The 19,313-nt window shown below is 43.2% G+C and overlaps 1 protein-coding gene across 11 annotated transcripts in view; it reads right to left on the reverse strand.

The window, feature by feature from the left end:
* The window catches only part of PRKN (parkin RBR E3 ubiquitin protein ligase), a 1,409,627-nt gene that overhangs the window by 613,719 nt on the left and 776,595 nt on the right, over window positions 1–19,313 (reverse strand). For all 11 annotated transcript variants that reach the window (XM_032162049.2, XM_058435658.1, XM_032162058.2 and 8 more), the window contains one exon: window positions 18,029–18,144. In XM_032162049.2, coding sequence (XP_032017940.1) covers window positions 18,029–18,144 — 116 coding nt within the window. The remainder of the gene's footprint in view (window positions 1–18,028; window positions 18,145–19,313) is intronic.

Genomic DNA, 19,313 nt, shown 5'->3' on the forward strand with positions numbered 1-19,313 from the left:
TCCTTAGAATGCTCCCTTTTGCTCTCAACAGTACCCTGGTGGTCCCCCTACCACACATGCCCTCCACAATGTCCAGCCAATGCTAAGATTATGGCACTCCTTCGAGTCCCAGTTCTGACCAACAGACTCTTCCCCAGTCATGGAGAGTGCCAATACAACGTTCCAAGAAAAATAAGGAGTGCAGAGGCTAGGGTAAGCTGTTGACCATCGTCACAAAGGCATAAGAAAATCTTGGAAAAAGGGAAGGAAGGGAACCATGGAAACAAAAGGAAGAATTCAGCTGTCCCTCGCTTACTACCTTCTTCCTTCCCTAAGGGAACCAGCACCCTAATGTCTACCACCATTCATTTTTTCTGTTTTTGAATAATAAAAATATATATTTTTTTTTGGAAAAAATATACATATTGCTGTTTTTCTTTTTTTGTTGTTTTTTGTTTTTGTTTTTGTTTTTGAGACTGAGTCTCGCCCTGTTGCCCAGGCTGGAGTGTAGTGGTGCGATCTCAGCTCACTGCAACCTCCACCTCACAGGTTCAAGCGATTCTCCTGCCTCAGCCTCTCGAGTAGCTGGGATTACAGGCATGTGCCACTATGCCCGGCTAATTTTTGTATTTTTAGTAGAGACAGGGTTTCACCATGTTGGCCAGGCTGGTCTCAAACTCCTGACCTCAGGTGATCCACCTGCCTCGGCCTCCCAAAGTGCTGGGATTACAGGCATGAGCCACCGCACCCGGCTTCATATTGCTGTTGAATAGAAGTAATATAAATGGAATCATGTAGACTATCCATTCTTGTGTCCAGCTTTCCCTCAAAATTATGTTTGCAGCTGCATGGAGTTTAATTCACTTTTTTTTTTTTTTTTTGAGGTGGAGTCTTGCTCTGTTGCCAGGCTGGAGTCGGCTCACTGCAGCCTCTGCCTCCCGGGTTCAAGCGATTCTCCTGCCTCAGCCTCCCAAATAGCCAGGATTACAGGCATGCGCCACCACACCCAGCTAATTTTTGTATTTTTAGTAGAGATGGGGTTTCACCATGTTGGTCAGGATGGTCTCAATCTCTTGACCTTGTGAGCTGCCCGCCTTGGCCTCCAAAGTGCTGGGATTACAGGCATGAGCCACTGTGCCCAGCCTAATTCAGTTTTTAAATCACTGTGTATTTCACTGAATGTTCATACCACAGTTTATTTGATGGACATTTGGTTTATTTCAAGCTGTAAGGTATCATAAATTACATTGCTATAAATGTTTCTTATATGCATAAACATACGTATATATTTCTGATTGATATTTACCTAGGAGTGGAATTCCTGAGTCATATGAGAAGTATATATTCATCTCTACCAGATATTGCCAAATAGAATACAAGAGTTTCAGTTGCTTCATATCCTTACCAAAAGGACTGGGGTTGTCAGTGTCGTAAATTTTAGGCATTCTGCTGGGTAAGTGACGGTATCATAATTGTAGTTTTAATTTGCCCATTTTCCTCCTGTGTTGTCTTCCCTATTTATTTATTTATTTATTTATTTATTTATTTATTTATTTATTTATTTATTTATTTTCAGATGGAGTCTCGCTCTGTTGCCAGGCTGGAGTGCAGTGGTGCAATCTCGGCTCACTGCAACCTCCACCTCCCAGGTTCAAGAGATTCCCCTGCTTCAACCTCCTGAGTAGCTAGGACTACAGGCACACACCACCATGCCCAGCTAATTTTTTATATTTTAATAGAAACAGGGTTTCACCATGTTGGCCAGTATGGTCTCAATCTCCTGACCTCATGATCCGCCCACCTCGGCCTCCCAAAGTGCTGGGATTACAGGCGTGAGCCACCGAGCCCAGCCATCTTCCTTTTTCTTACTGATGTGTAGATGTTCTCTATATGTTCTGAGCCCTCAGTCACTTAAACGAGTTGCAAAATCTCCCACTCTGTGGCTTTGCCTGGTCACTCTCTTGATAGTGTCTTTGGATGAGTTTCCAAGTTTAAGGTAAATGAATTTGTCAATCATTTCCCTTTAATTAAATATTCTTTGTGCCTTATATAAGAAATCTTCCTTTGGGCCAGGCGTGGTGGCTCACACCTGTAATCCCAGCACCTTGGGAGGCTGAGGCGGCTGGATCACAAGGTCAGGAGTTTGAGATCAGCCTGGCCAACGTGGTGAAACCCTGTCTCTACTAAATACAAAACAATTAGCCAGGTGTGGTGGCACATGCCTGTAATCATAGCTACTCAGAAGGCTGAGGCAGGAAAATCGCTTGAACCCGGGAGGCGGAGTTTGCAGTGAGCTGAGATTGCACCACTGCACTCCAGCCTGGGTGAGGGAATGAGACTCCGTCTCAGAAAGAAAGAAAGAAAAAAAAAAAAAAGAAATCTTCCTTTTTATCAGGGTTATAAAGATATTGCACTATTTTACATTCTAGAAACTTCCTTGTTTCAACTTTTATATTAAGATCTGCAACTTATTTGGTATTGACTTTTATGTATAGTGTATGATAGGAAGTCGAGGTTCTTTTTTTTTTGAACATAAAGTTATCAACTTTACCCAGAACCACATCTCAATGGTGTCACTTTATTATAAGTCAAGTAACTATGGATGTGTGGATCTCAAATAGCTTAATAATAAAATTTCATATTTGGAAAAATACTTAGAATTTTCCCAGTACAGACTAAAGATGAGAGAGCTAAACAAAATACTTGTGCAGGTGGTAATACCCAAAAGATAGAAATAAGATGATTACATTGGCCAGCACAGTAGCTCATGCCTGTAATCCCAACACTTTGGGAGGCCGAGGCAGGTGGATCATTTGAGGTCAGGAGTTCAAGACCAGCCTGGCCAATATGATGAAACCCCATCTCTACTAAAAATACAAAGAAAATTAGCCTGGTGTGGTGGTGCATGCCTGTAGTCCCAACTACTTGGGAGGTTGAGGCAGGAGAATTGCTTGAACCTGCGAGGCGGAGGTTGCAGTGAGCTCAGATCACACCACTGTACTCCAGCCTGGGTGACAGTAAGACTCCATCTCAAAAGAAAAAAAAAAGAAAAAAAGAAAAAAAAAAAGGTAGCAAAGATTGAAAGTGATTGAGGGTTATCACCCACTTATTAGCCAGTGTGCCTCTACCTTCTGCCCTGGATCTTGGTGATTTATCCTCGAGGATGTCCAGGTGACATCTGAGTTCACCGGGTATCAGCCCAGAGCCCTCCTGGACAGTAGCCATCCTCCCTCACTGCCTGGGAATCTCAGAGTGAGGAAAGCTCCCAAGCCGCTTTGTTGTCTTCTTGCTCTGCCTCTGTGACCCTCATGACAACCTGCAGGGTAGGCACTGCCTCCTCCTCTACCACCCATCACTCTCTGCCTGTGGCTCCTGAGGGCTGCCCCAGCCTTTCAGTCCCAGGAAGCTCCTCCATACTTTTCAGCAAAGGGTGTCTGAGCCACAAACTTCTGTTAAGCAGCAAGCCACACAATGCCTCCCCTAGAGGTCAGGAACCACCTTCACAGAAGCCCAGGACTGGAATGATCCCCCTTGCCCCAGATTTGCAGCTCGTTTATTAAGCAGGAATGCCATTAATCCCAAGCAAACCAAGGGCAATGGATCTGCAGCCACTTCTTCAATTTTTAAGCTTATAATGCCCCTCTTCAATCATTTCCAATCTTCTAGCCATACTTCTCTTCTTCTCCCACAATTAACGACGTCACTTTTTGAGGGAATAAACATATTCCTGAAGCCATACAGAATGACAGCAAAGAGGCCAGGCACGGTGGCTCACGCCTGTAATCCCAGCACTTTGGGAGGCTGAGGCGGGCAGATCACCTGAGGTCAGGAGTCTGAGACCAGCCTGGCCCATATGGTGAAACCCCGTCTCTACTAAAAATACAGAAATTAGCCAGGCTTGGTGGCAAGCGCCTGTAATCCCAGCTACTCAAGAGGCTGAGGCACGAGAATCGCTTGAACCTGGGAGGCAGAGGTTTCAGTGAGCCAAGATCACACCATTGTACTCCAAACCAGGCAATAAATGCGAAACTCCATCTCAAAAAAAAGAATGGCAGCAAGGAGCATGAATGTTAGTGTCAGAATTATCATGGGATCTAACATTAATCCACTGTCTTCCCCCATTTAAGAACAATGCGACTTTCGGCAAGTAATATAATCTCTTTGTTGCCATTTTTCCCATCTGTAAAATGGGTATAAATAACACTCGAAATATTAAGATCAACATACATGCAAAATATCTAACAAATGGTAAGAACAATACAACTTGTTAGCAATAGTTGGACCTTCTCCAGCCTTGTGGAATATATACTGATGTCACATTATCCTGATGTACACATGTGTCTGGACTGAGCGCACAAGAAAACAGTCCTATGCAGTCTGGAACACCACAAAGTCACTTTTGTTCCGGCTCAGAGAAGGAATCTAATGTGGAGACCGGCAATGACAGCAACAGGTGTTCAAGTTTGACTTTGGGGTCACGGTCTGGTCATTTCCAGGGTAATATGCAAGGAGGAGGTACTTCAGCAGAAACGGAAGCTATGTGAGATGGTTTGGGGTTAGGCAGGTAATGTACGTATCTAGCTGGTTAGGTGTAAAAGAAAAGGGAGTGGGAAAACTGGTGCATGCTCTGCTCAAACACATAGCAAATGATTCTATGTATTTCTTCAAAGTTCTGTCTTGGCCAAGTACTATAAAAGAATCGTGGGGACAACTTAGCCTAAAGAAATAAAGTTTGGGTCCCTGTTCTACCACGATACAGTGAAAATGAACAAGAGGTGTTAACACCTTCTGCCTTGCTTCAACTAGTCCCGTTCCATCACACCCTCACCTGCTAGAGAGCGTCCCTGTCGACGGCTTTCCCTGCCATCGACAGAAATGCATCAGGCTTGAGCAGAAATGCGAGGTTTTATCTCAGCTTGAAGCACCTGGAATAGTTTCTTGAGGCACGGATGAACTCAGTAAGTATCTGTTGAATGAACAGACTAATCTACTTTTACCTTATCTTTGATGGTAGAGGAGGTATTAAAGATCTCAGATGCCTGCATGAGACTGCTTTGCCTGTGATACTGATATAATAGAATGCTGGTATATCTGTGTAGCCCAGTACCTCTTAGTGTTGTGAAAATCTACATCTAGATCTAGAAACTTGAAATTCCACTTCCAGTGCACACAAGATACAGCACGTGAGGCCATGTTTCCTGTGACGCAGAATTTGTCAAATTAACAAGGAACAGAATCAACACACCATGACCCTTGCTTCAATAAATAAGTTTGCACTCCGGGTTTCTGAAACTGTTGCTTATTTTGTCACAAATAGCTCTACAGGCTTTGAGAGCTACAAAGGACAAATTCACAAATAATTCTAAATGTCATGAGAAAATATAGCTACATAAAGGATGTTTATAGAGGGCAAGGTAGATCTTATTATTGCTAATCACTAAAAAGTGTCCCAGTTTAAAATTTCTATCTGAAGATATGAAGTGGCACAAACATTATTTGCAATGAAAAGTAACTTCTTCCCCTCACCTAGTTTATAACAAATTGCTAATTATAAGGATAAAATTGCCATTAGAAATAAATGCACAAGTAATGCAAATAGTTTTCTTTTAAAAAAAAAATTGCTGGCCAGGCACGGTGGCTCACGCCTGTAATCCCAGCACTTTGGGAGGCGGAGGCGGGAGGATCACAAGGTCAGAGAATTGAGACCGTCCTGGCTAACACGGTGAAACCCTTTCTCTACTAAAAAATACAAAAAATTAGCTGGGCGCGGTGGCAAGTGCCTGTAGTCCCAGCTACTCTGGAGGCTGAGGCAGGAGAATGGTGCGAACCCGGGAGGTGGAGCTTGCAGTGAGCCGAGATCGCGCCACTGTACTCCAGCCTGGGCGACAGAGCGAGACCCTGTCTCAAAAAAAAAAAAAAATAGTTATTTAAACACTGTGGGTATTTCTTTCAGATGAAGATGGACCTTAAAAACAAAGCTTAACTGTTAACAAAGTTCTAGCAAGGGTCTCTTAGATGCTTCAGGAATGTAGCACCTTTTTTTTTTTTTTTTTTTTGGAGTCTCGCTCTGTCACCCAGGCTGGCAGTGGCACAATCTCGGCTCACTGCAACCTCCACCTCCCAGGTTCAATTGATTCTCCTAACTCAGCCTCCTGAGTAGCTGGGATTACAGGTGCACACCACCATGCCTGGCTAATTTTTGTATTTTTAGTAGAGACGGGGATTTGCCATGTTTGTCAGGCTGGTCTTGAACTCCTGACCTCGTGATCCACCTGCTTCGGCCTCCCAAAGTGCTGGGATAACAAGCACGAACCACCTCACCCGGCCGCTCCATCTTTCTTAACATCCACCAACAGGCCAAGCATGGTGGCTCACATCTGTAATTCCAGCAATTTGGGAGGCCGAGGCCGGTGGGTTACCTGAGGTCAGGAGTTCAAGACAAGCCTGGCCAACATGGCAAAACCCCATCTCTACTAAAAATATAAACTTAGTGGGCATGGTGGCATATGCCTTTAATCCCAGCTACTCAGGAGGCTGAGGCAGGAGAATCGCTTGAACCTGGGAGGCAGAAGTTGCAGTGAGCCAAGATTGAGCCATTGCACTCCAGCCTGGATGACAAGAGTAAAACTCCAAACTCTGTCTCAAAACAAAAACAAAAACAAAAACAAAAGACAAAAAACACCCACCAACAGAAAATGAACTGCTTAAAATCCAGACAGTTACAACACGCAAGGTTGACCTTAAGAGACACAAAATTGGTCCAGGAGGATTTGCAATATTGCACTGCTCTTCCCAGCGGGGGTTGCTGTGCACCTGCGGTGACAGTTAAATGAAAAGGTAAGGCCTAAGAATTTCATGCACAAGCACCTGTAACATCTCCAGGAAGCTCTGCTGACGGCAGCTGCTCAGATCTGAAGCCCACAGGTTCACCACGGGAGAAATGAAGGTCACTGACTGACATTAAAACTGACATGGTTCACATTTTGAAGCATCAGTGGGGATAAAATATTTATTCTATGCTTTCATAAGTAACTGACCCCAAATAATATGGCAGCATAATCTATATCCTGTGACTTAGATTTCGAAATTGGACATTCCCCCTTATTTCTAATACCTCCTTAAAAATCTCCATTGATTTCTGACCAATTCATTGTTTTGTTTGAGTTAAATAATTAACTCAATTAGTCTATTGAATTCAGAAGGGATTTTTAAAAGGAGATTGTTTCATGTGAATATAGTTTGCTTTCTGTTTGTTACACTGCATGAAACAGATTTACCTTTAAGTCCCCATATATTTAAATCTCTTTGATGCAAAGTCTTGTGCTGGCCACTGTGGGGAGGAGCAGTCACACTGGCATGTCAGTCAATTTGGGTCTTGCCCTGCAAGCAGCCTGCAATTTTGCAGAGCAGCAGACTTGGAGGCAGCTCTGTATTTTTCCACTCTTACTGGTTTTTAAAGACGGACACACAGGACCACAGCCGAGTTCAACTTTTTCTTTTCTCTGAATCTCACTTTACTGCTACATTTTCCTTTTCACATGCAAATCTACCTTCCGGCCTCACCAGATAGCCTTGCTTTTTACTGTACAGAGAAAGCCAGGACCATGCAGGTTGGAGGGTAAGGTGCAATGAAAGAAAAGCAATGCAAGCCATATAGACTTTGGTTTGTAGATTGGTTTAGCCACTTCCTTGTGGTGTGATCAGATGTAATTTTTTTAATGTGATAGATCCAATTTCTTCATTTATAAGATGGAAGCCCTAATTATTTTAAATTAATGTAGCTAAAAAATTACAGGTCATTAAGTACTGCATCTGAATCTCAAAGGGAGCATGGTGATCACCTGTTACTTGAGGCTTTATGCAAAGATTCTTAATGGAAGGGTTTATAGCAGCTCTCCCTCAAGACTGGATTAGATGAGGGTGTGTCACACTTTTCAGAAAAGAATCACTCCTGGCATAAGGAGATAGAATTTACTCCTGTAGGGCCTGGGGCACAGTGTGAAGTAGCCTGCTTCAAGCTAGAAGATATATCTTTGAAGTTTTCTCTTTCATCTTAAAAAGTTGTAAGATTTTCCATTGACTCTAGAACATACCCCTGTTTATTATAATATAAACATATTTGGGTCTAATGGGAGAAATACATAGCTCTGTGTGCACAAACACTGGTGCTACAACACATAAAAATCTTCCAACAATTTCCATGACAGAAAGAAAATCACTTACTGTAAAAGGCTATGTTAAAGATTCCAGTTAAACTTTTTGTACATATACCTGAGTTTCTCACCATGCTCCTCAGAGCCTGATGACTGGATAAACTATCAGGTCCCATCTGATCCCTAAATTTTAAGAAAATCTTAAGTTGATGGAAAGTAGCTACTGGTAATGTCAAAAATCAGACTGACAAAGAACTTACACAGTAATTCTAAGTCACAACAGAATGCCAACTATAGCCAGAATTAACATGTGAATTGACAAAAGAAGCTTAAGACATAACAAATGCATTCAAAGGGAATTGTAACTAAGATCTCCATTCCCTATCTCTCTTTGTTAAATGAATGAATGAATGAATGCATACCAAAATCCAGTCAAATTATCTTTAAGTCATTCTCCCCCAGGAACACCTGGAGGAAGTACAAATGGACTTTGAGATAAATCTTTGCTAATCCCCAGGCCCAAGTAAATCTTTTAAGTCTGCAATCCACTGTGGCATTGCTTCAATAAGCCGAATGAATTCTATTTTAGGACAAATTTGAAGGCAATTATGAAACCATTTATATCAAACAACAATGACATCAAAAACGTAAGTCTTTATTGGAAGGGTTGAGGGAGATAACATGGTAGAACAGTTTTTTAGATTTGATGCCCGACAGGGACCTGGGTTTTCAAACATGTGTCTCGAAGGTTAAATTCTGACTAAGCAAATCTGGCTATTTTTCAGTCTGCTTCAGCTTTGGAAACTAAGGAATAACGATTAAAGGTGAGATAAAATACAGAGATTCACTAGGTGCCTTCTATCGACGAAAAGAATCAAACTCTGTAAAATATTTAAAGAGACTTATTTGGAGCCAAATATGAGTGACGATGGTCCATGACACAGCCCTCGGGAGGTCCTGAGAACATATCCCAGGTGGCTGGGGCACAGCTTGGTTTTATACATGTTAAGGAGGCATGAGACATCAATCAAACACATTTAAGAAATATATTAGTTTGGTCCAGAAAGGTGGGGCAACTCAAAGCTGGGGGCTTCCAGCCTATAGGTAAATTTAAACACTTTCTGGTTGACATTTGGTTGAGTTTGTCTAAAGACCTGGGATGGACAGAAAGGGAATGTTGAGGTTAAGATAAAAGATTGTGGAGACCAAGGTTCTTTTGAAGTCTTATAATGGCTACCCTTAGAGGCAATAGATGACAAATGTCTCCTATTCAGATCTTTAAAAGGTGCTAGATTTTTAATCTCTTTAGGATTGGGAGGGCCTGGAAGAAAAATATCTAGCTATGTTATCTAGATAGAAAAATATCTAGCTAGCTATGTTAAAACTATCTAGCTATGTAACAGATGCAAATTTTCCCCCATAAATGACAGCTTTGCAGGGCCCTTTCAAGATACAGCAAAGAAACATGTTTTGGGGTAAAATATTTTGTTTTTCTTCCTTGTCTGATAATGTTATCCCAAAGTCAGTTTGGAAAGTAGTCACAATAAATAGGGTTAAATAAAACCTATCTGTTGAGAATATATGAATTGTAGGGCATGACTCCCCAGGCCCCTTAGATAGGAATTTGGGTACGATAAAAAAAATCAGAGTTTAGTCCTCAATATCATAATAAGGATTTTTTCTATTTTGTATGTTTTCAAATCTTACATTTTAAAAATTTTAGAAGAATAGCACTGTAAAGGGAGATTTAAGGAGCAGAAATATCATTTTCGTTTGGAAGACACTGACAAAGGGTGAGCCCCAAGACACACATACTGGTTAGGGAAAGAATTCCGGTATCCCTTTGGCTTATCCGTTCCATTTTTTTATGACTTAGCACCCAAGAATGTCCTGAACCTTCTGTTGTAACTTCTATTGGAAATACTAAACAAGACAGCTATTTTGCCTTCAAGTGCTAGATTTACTGTGCTTAATCCAGTTCTTGCTTTTTGTTCAGCTTGTTATGCTTATATTCATAAACCTCAAACTATCAGCTGACAACCCTGAAGAGCAAAGAGCAAGTCACTACTGTTGGTAAGGAGAGGAGAAGACAAGGCTTGATGCCAGAAGGGAACCTGCGGCTTCACAAAAATCCTCAGGATATTCTAGTTCCCAGATAGTTCACTTTTTCCCTTAAAAAAGAGTAAAATATTTTGTTTGTTTGTTTGTTTTGAGATGGAGTCTCGCTTTGATGCCCAGGCTGAAGTGCAGTGGCACGATCTCGGCTCACCACAACCTCCGCCTTCTGGGTTCAAGCGATTCTCCTGCCTCAGCCTCCCAAGTAGGTGGGACTACAGGTGCATGCCACCACTCCCAGCTAATTTTTGTATTTTTAGTAGAGATGGGGTTTCACTATGTTGGCCAGGCTAGTCTCGAACTCCTGACCTCGTGATCTGCCCACCTCGGCCTCCCAAGGTGCTGGGATTACAGGCGTGAGCCACTGCGCCTGGCCTAAGAAAGACGAAAATATTTTATGTCAAATGTAAACTCAAAGGACACAAATCATGTACCTGAATTAAACTGTAAGCCAAAAATCTGGCCGTGAGTCACAATGTCTCTTATACATCGGCCTACATGTTACAACCACATATATGTGATTTGGTAGGCAGCATCATTGCAGACTTCATCTTTGATTTCTGCATTTGTCAACAGACAGGACTAAATACAAGTATTTTTGCAACTGTCTCAATCAATTTATAAGCTATGAAGAAGTCTTATTCCTCCCTCCTGCAGTCCTTAGAACCAGTCAGAGCCTTGGAGATGACCTACTTAAAATCCTGGATTTTACACAGAAACCGAAGGCCAAAGAAATTGTGCTATTCTCTTAAAGTCAAAAAGTTACCTTTGTGGCATTAGAGCATTTGAATTATTATTAAAAAGGTAAATGAAAGAGTTATCAGTCTTTTATTGTATAGAAGTATATTTGTAAAGCGCAAAAACATAAAATTTTTACTTTCATTAGTATTGACAACCGAAATGAGTGACTGAGGCAGAAGGTTCAGTCATGGAGGTCTATTACTCCAGCTTGAGAGCACGCCTGGGAAAAACGCAAGTCACAGATACATCTGCGGCTGTTTTTTCCCTAAGAGGTTCTCAGGAGATTCAGCATTTATGCATTTTCCTTAAAAGGGGGAGTCAATGAGACATACTTGTGATGATTATGTACTTGTGGGCCTTTAGTTAGTGCCCAGTAAACCTACATTTTACATAAAATCAGAATAGAGGAAACAGCTGTCTCAGGGAGGGTGAAGGACTGATTTATCTCATCTTGCCTTGGTTTTGTACCTGGGAAGATATAAGCCAGTGATTATCCACATTATCAGTGTGGAGTCTTTTTTTTTCTTTTGAGACACAGTTTCACTCTGTCACCCAGGCTGGAGTGCAGTGGTGTGATCACGCCTCAATGCAACTTCCACCTCCCAGGTTCAAGCAATTCTCCTGCCTCAGCCTCCCCAGTAGCTGGGATTACAGGTGCACGCCACCATGCCTGGCTAATTTTTTTTTTTTTTGTATTATTAGTAGAGATGGGATTTCCCCATGTTGGCCATGGCTGCTCTCAAACTCCTGGCCTCAAGTGATGCACCCACCTCAGCCTCCCAAAGTGCTGGGATTACAGGCGTGAGTCACCACACCCGGCCTCAGTGTGGAGTCTTTTCGAAGGCCTGGTTTCTGTTTAGCCCTTAGGGAAGGAAGCCTAGAGGTGGTTAGTGAGGGCAGGGGCATAACAGGCCTGTCTGACCTCCCACCCCATCATGGCTGGAACTCAGCTTCCAAGGTGTCTCCATGGTCCCCTTGACAAGGAGGGATTCTGTTCAGTCAGTTGGAGGCTTACAATTTTATTTTTATTTTCCAGTATAAGGAGTACACAGAAACTATATTTACAGATAATACTATCCTCTGATTTTCATCTATTATATGGTTAATTATGTCTAATTTGATTAATGATGTATGATTAATACACATATATATCATAAGTAAAACAATTATAAAATAAAAAATAGATTTAAAACACCCTTTTATTTTTAAGTCTGTAATTATGAATTTGATTTATCTCCAGGAAAATATTTTAAAATAAAGACCAAAGCAATATATTTAAACATAAATTCAAAAGACAGTAACTGTATATTTATAAAGGACACCGTGATATTATGAATAGTGAATGAGAAAGCAATTGCTGAAACCAGATCTGTTTTGTAGACTTTTTGAACAGCTTTCGTACGGAGAAAGTTTTGCATTGTTCTCTCACAATAAAAAATGCAAATAAGTGAGTGAGAAATTCTTGAATTCATAAATAACAAAACAATAATAATAAAAAATCTCCTTTATCAAATAGGCAAAGACAAAAATTATGAGCAAATGCAATGCTGAAAGAGAGGCAGGAGGGAGCTCTCTCAAACATGGGAAGCCAGATCAGAACTAAAGCAGTGTTTCTGGAAAGGAAGGTGACGATACGGATCAAGAACCTCAAAAATGTCCATTACCATGGACCTACAATCACTGTTATGACCGTATTCTTACAGCCAAGGCATGCAGTCAATGATGTCCGTAAAATAATAGGGTTTTGTCTTTTTTTTTTTTTTTTTTTTAACTGTAAGTAAATGCTCAAGTGGGGAAATGGTTAAATAGAACTGAGACAGCCAAGGTACCCAAGGAGGTACCTGGAGAAACTGACCAGCCTGCGCACTGGGAGAAAGGGATGGAGCCTTGGGAAGTTCATGCTGTTTGCAGCGGGGAGGAGCCTGGTCTCTCCTGGGATTCAATTGGTGAGGCAGGAAAACCTGCCTGGTTTCTGTTTCGCCCTTAGGAAAGGAAGCCTAGAGGTGGTTAGTGAGGGCGGGGGCGTAACAGGCCTGTCTGGCTGGAACTCAGCTTCCAAGGTGTCTCTATGGTGCCCTGACCAGGAGGGATTCTGTTCAGTCAGTTGGAGGCTTAATATTTTACTTTTATTTCCCAGTATGATAAGGAGTTCACAGAAACTATATTTACAGATAAATTAATACTATACTCTGATTTTCATCTATTATTTTAATCCATATTCATCTTGCTTTATAGATTTTCATCTATATTCATCTTGCTTTGCTGAGAGTCCCCGTTACCCTTTTTTTGTTTCCTTTTTGCCCAATAAATTCCATTTTTCTCACCCTTCAAAGAGTCTGCGGGCCTAATTTTTCATGGTTGTGTGACAAGGACCCTGTTTTTAGCTGAACTAAGGAGAAAGTCCTACAACAGCATATTCCCACATAACAGAATTTTAGGTACCTATTTTTTAAAAACTGTTTTCATGGCAGAGAAAATTTATTATTATTTTCATTTTTTATTTTTTTTGAGACAGGGTCTTACTTTGTCACCCAGGCTGGAGTGCAGTGGCACAAACAGCTCAATGCAGCCTTGGCCTCCCAGGCTCAAGCCGTTCTCCTGCCTCAGCCTCCCACGTAGCTGGGACTTCAGGTGCATGCCATCATGCCTGGCTAATTTTTATATTTTTTGTAGAGACAGGGTCTTGCCATGTTGCCCAGGCTGGTCTTGAACTCCTGAGCTCAAGCAATCTGCCTGCCTGGCCTCCCAAAGTGCTGAGATTACAGGAATGAGCCACCACATGCATGCCCGGCACAGAGAAAATTTATCATAATGTCATGCTAAATGGAAAAAGCACGATATGAAACTATACATATACATATATATACATATATATACACATACTATATATGTATAATTATACAGCACACACACACTGCAAATATTTAGGCATAATCAAGATATTGGAAAAAATTAAACAGAAATTTTACTAAGCATGAGGGTAAAAATAACTTCTAACACTTGTTTTTTTTTTTCTTGAGACGGAGTTTCACTATTGTTACCCAGGCTGCAGTGCAGTGGCGCAATCTTGGCTCACTGCAACCTCCACCTCCCGGATTCGAGTGATTCTTTTGCCTCAGCCTCCTGAGTAGCTGGGACTACAGGCATGTGCCACTACACCCGGCTAATTTTTCTATGTTTAGTAGAGACGGGGTTTCACCATGTTGGCCAGGCTGGTCTCGAACTTCTGACCTCAGCCTCGGCCTCCCAAAGTGCTGGGATTACAGGTGTGAGCCACCATGCCCGGCCACTTCTAATACTTTTTATAGTTTATTGTGAATGATTTCTAAATTTAAAAAGAAAGCGCTACCCGGAAAAACCCCACAGTGATCACTAAACTGCATGGAGTGTCTGTGCAGGCGCTCATAATATCCTTACACATGGATCCCTCAAAGTCCGAAGAAAGAGTTCTTCTCTCTTTCCTACATATTGAGAGGTGACAGCGTGCTGGCAGTCCTCACAGCCCTTGCTCACTCTCGGCACCTCCTCTGCCTGGACTCCCACTTTGGCGGCACTTGAGGAGCCCTTCAGCCCACCGCTGCACTGTGGGAGCCCCTTTCTGGGCTGGTCAAGGTGGGAGCTGGCTCCCTCAGCTTGCAGGGAGGTGTGGAGGGAGAGGCGCCAGCATGACCGGGGCTGTGCGCGGTGCTTGCGGGCCAGCTGGAGTTCCGGGTGGGCGTGGGCTTGGCGGGCCCCTCACTCAGAGCAGCCGGCCGGCCCTGCCGGCCCGGGCAATGAGAGGCTTAGCACCCAGGCCAGCAGCTGTGGAGGGTGTACTGGGTCCCCCAGCAGTGCCAGCCCACCGGCGCTGCGCTTGATTTCTCACGGGACCTTAGCTGCCTTCCCACAGGGCAGGGCTCGGGACCTGCAGCCCGCCATGCCTGAGCCTCCCACCCCCTCCATGGGCTCCTGTGCGGCCCGAGCCTCCCGGACGAGCGCCACCCCCTGCTCCACGGCGCCCAGTCCCATCGACCACCCAAGGGCTGAGGAGTGCAAGCACATGGCGCAGGACTGGCAGGCAGCTCCACCTGCAGCCCCAATGCAGGATCCACTGGGTGAAGCCAGCTGGGCTCCTGAGTCTGGTGGAGATGTGGAGAACCTTTATGTCTAACTCAGGGATTGTAAATACACCAATCAGCACCCTGTGTCTAGCTCAGGGTCTGTGAATGCACCAATCGACACTCTGTATCTAGCTGCTCTGGTGGGGCCTTGGAGAACCTTTATGTCTAGCTCAAGGATTGTAAATGCACCAATCAGCGCCCTGTCAAAACAGACCACTCGGCTCTACCAATCAGCAGGACGTGGGTGGGGCCAGATAAGAGAATAAAAGCAGGCTGCCCGAGCCAGCAGTGGCAACTTGCCCGGGTCCCTTTCCACACTGTGGAAGCTTTGTTCTTTCGCTGTTTGCAATAAATCTTGCTACTGCTCACTCTTTGGGTCCACACTGCTTTTATGAGCTGTAACACTCACCACGAAGGTCTGCAGCTTCACTCCTGAAGCCAGCGAGACCACGAGCCCACCGGGAGGAACGAACAACTCCAGATACGCCTCCTTAAGAGCTGTAACACTCACCACGAAGGTCCGCAGCTTCACTCCTGAGCCAGCGAGACCACGAACCCACCAGAAGGAAGAAACATCGAACACATCCAAACATCAGAAGGAACAAACTCCAGACGCTCCACCTTAAGAGCTGTAACACTCACCGCGAGGGTCCGCGGCTTCATTCTTGAAGTCAGTGAGACCAAGAACCCACCAATTCTGGACACAATATGGGGCCCTCGGCTGTCTTACACGAGAAGGGACCTTATTCAATATACACACACTCTTAAGATGCATCTGGATATAGTCGCTTCTATTTATAAATTCTATGAAAAAATTTAATGTGACAATATTATTTTTCCAGCAATTATCACCCTGTGTATCTGGGAGGTGGCTCATTTTCTTCGAAAGATGTTGCCAGTTATTAATACGAAAGTGACAGCGTAACAGCAGGAAACGGGGAGGGCAACGCTCTTAGTAAGATAATACCATCATCACCACATATTTTAATGTCATGTTTACCAACCTTAATGGAAAGTTTAAAATACTGGCTGATGAGCTGCTTTCTGACTTACGGAAGAGTATTTTGAATTTTTCCTTTGAAAAACTGAAAAGTGACTTAAATTACCTACTGCTATCAGCGCAGTCAAGCCTTCACTTTTAGCACTTTTCAATTCCTTTCCTGAAACACCAGAATCCCCATCTTAGCTGTTCTTCTTGCATGTTGAAAGCGTTAGCAGTACACAGTCATTCACCTTGCCAAGAGAGGCTGAAGCGCTGCATTTTAAAGGCAATATTGTGGCGCTTCCTGCCACAGCAGTGGCTAAACATGAGAAAATCATGTCTCATTTTTATTCCTTCTTGGAAACAGGTTTGTTCAACAGATGTTGTTAAGGTTTTTGGGCTTCTATTAATCAACATGTTAATTTTAATTTATTAGAGAATAGAAATAGCCTGATAGGAGTGTGAACATTTGCTTATCATGAAATCACAGAGTTTAAAGCAACTTTAAAAGACCATCTAATACAGTTCCAAAAGCCAAAGAGAGACAACATTTAAAATGATTAGGGTATACGACTATTTTTGCTTAAAAGTCTGAAACAATAGATTCTTTGACTTTATTCATTAATTCATTTTGGCATTTCATTAAACATTTCTTCCTGGGCTGGGTGTGGCGGCTCACAGCACTTGGTGGGGCTGAGGCGGGCGGATCACCTGAGGTCAGGAGTTCGAGACCAGCCTGACCAACATGGAGAAACCCTGTCTCTACTAAAAATAGAAAATTAGCCTGGTGTGGTGGTGCATGCCTGTAATCCCAGCTACTCAGGAGGCTGAGGCAGGAGAATTGGTTGAACCCAGGAGGCGGAAGTTGCAGTGAGCCGAGATCGAGACATTGCACTCCAGCCTGGGCAACAAGAGCGAAACTCCTTCTCAAAAAAAAAAAAAAAATCTTAAAAAAAAATTTCTTCCTGATATGAGGGCTAAGTTCTCACTATTGCAGTTTGAGCTTCTTAGCCAACTTCAAAGAACATGTAATGAAGCTAATTTCTTTTCTCTGTCCATTCCGAAAGTGTAGAGTAAGGAATTGTACTCTGAATTGCCTACTCTGCAGAGCAAACAGACTCAGTTTCTTCTACTCTGTCCTTGGCTCCTACACTGCAATTCACATGGAGTCATTTTCCCTTTTTTCACTAACAGGCCATCTCCACATTTGCTTCCTTTTGCTGTGTTCACTGGGATTAGAAATAACAAGGTCCCAAACTAGCTGCTTTCATTTTGAGTGTATGAATGTGTGCGAAGCCTCAGCATAAGTATAGGCGAATATGGAGAACTGAAATGTATGGAAAAGACATTGTGAAAATAAAATGTATGGGCTACGTGTTATGGTGTTCATAAATTATTTTTCCATTCCTGGCCGGGTGCAGTGGCTCACGCCTGTAATCCCAGAAATTTGGGAGGCTGAGATGGGCAGATCACCTGAGGTCAGGAGTTCAAGACCAGCCTGGCCAACATGGGGAAACCCTGTCTCTACTAAAAATACAAAAAATTAGCTGGGTGTGGTGGCACATGCCTAATGTTAACATCTCTAATGTTAGCACCATATTTTAATTTTATTTTGGAACTTAATGGATGAGTTTACATTTCATACTCAAATATGTGAGCTTATATTTTAATATCAACTAAGATTACATACACTATTGTAGATATGCCATCTCCCATCTTAGGACCCTATTTACCTACTTAAACTAAGTCACTGGCATTTTCAATTGTTTCCTCACATTAAAATATACCCAAATTGGGCAGATGCTTCAAAACAAAGCAGACACCCCCCAGGAAAGAGAGTTCACTGAGGAAGGCTCGTATGGCAGAACGGTATTGGGAAAGTAAAGGGGGGAGTGACGCTATTTTTAGATCCTTACCTGACGTCTGTGGGGGGAGTGACACTATTTTTAGATCCTTACCTGACGTCTGTGCACGTAATGCAAGTGATGTTCCGACTATTTGTTGCAATCAGGTGCAAAGCTACTGATGTTTCCTTGTCAGAGGTGGGGTGTGCTCCACATTTAAAGAAAAATTCCTGAAAGAAAGATAAATACGATCACACACATGGATCCCGGCTGCTCATTTTTCCTCTAAACGTTTCGACAGTAGACAATCTCTTTGGGCAAGAGAAGAAATCTGTTATGTATGAGGTGTGAGATGGAAATAAATCAGCCTCAAACCTTTCCCAGGAACGGATGACCTTGTGCAAAAGTGGTCAACGATTCCGTTTTACAAGGGCCCTGAGTCTCTGCTATTCTTTTGCTCCTTAAGCAAGGGAGCTGGAGAAATACGCTGTGACCTTCTTTTAGCCATGCCCCTCGATGATAATAAGTGAGTCTAGAAGAATCACACGACGTGGAGATGGGAGGAAGCCTCTCACTAATGAGGAAAGGGAGACGTGAAGCCATGAAATGATGGGCCCATGGGTCAAACAGTAAGAGGTGAAGCCAAGAAGTGACTCAAGCTCCCCGCAGGGAAATCCAGTGCTTTTTCTCCAGTATCACTACATGGTTAGTCATTTAGCAGAGTCAGGAATTGAGAGAGCCCTACTGTAAATAGCCACACAAGTACACATGGACCCCTGGTAGACACAGAAGTATAGCAGAGTCTGGGCACGTTGGCTCACACCTGTAATCCCAGCACTTTGGGAGGCTGAGGCAGGTGGATCACCTGAGGTCAGGAATTCGAGACCAGCCTGGCCAACATGGCGAAACCCCATCTCTACTAAAAATACGAAAATTAGCCGGGCATGGCAGCACATGACTGCAATCCCAGCTACTCGAGAGGCTGAGGCAGGAGAATCGCTTGAGGTTGCAATGAGCCGAGATTACCCCACCACATTCCAGCCGAGAGTGCAGCAAAGCATGGCTCTCCCAGCCCCACCTGGAGTCTGCCTCTTTTCTGCCTGGCAGCAACACCCCAGCATTCCTATGAAGACTCTGCCGCCCACCCTCTGTGCCAGGCACCTGGAATGTTCCAATCCAGTATCTTGCTGCTTCTTAGTTCCTTTCCCCAGCCAGGTCCTGCCACATACTCCCTCATTTTAGCTTTTCACATAGGTCATGTTCTTTTGATTAATAATAGTCTCCCATCCCAACCATGTTTTCTCTTTACTTTTTCCTGTTCTAACTTCTATATTTATTCTCACTCTCCTTCTGTTCACTCACACACCAAGGCGTTTGGCCAGCAATTGCTCTGCTTCTT

This window comes from Hylobates moloch, unplaced genomic scaffold, assembly GCF_009828535.3.
Source record: "Hylobates moloch isolate HMO894 unplaced genomic scaffold, HMol_V3 SCAFFOLD_2, whole genome shotgun sequence".
In the NCBI taxonomy this organism is placed as follows: Eukaryota; Metazoa; Chordata; class Mammalia; order Primates; family Hylobatidae; genus Hylobates; species Hylobates moloch.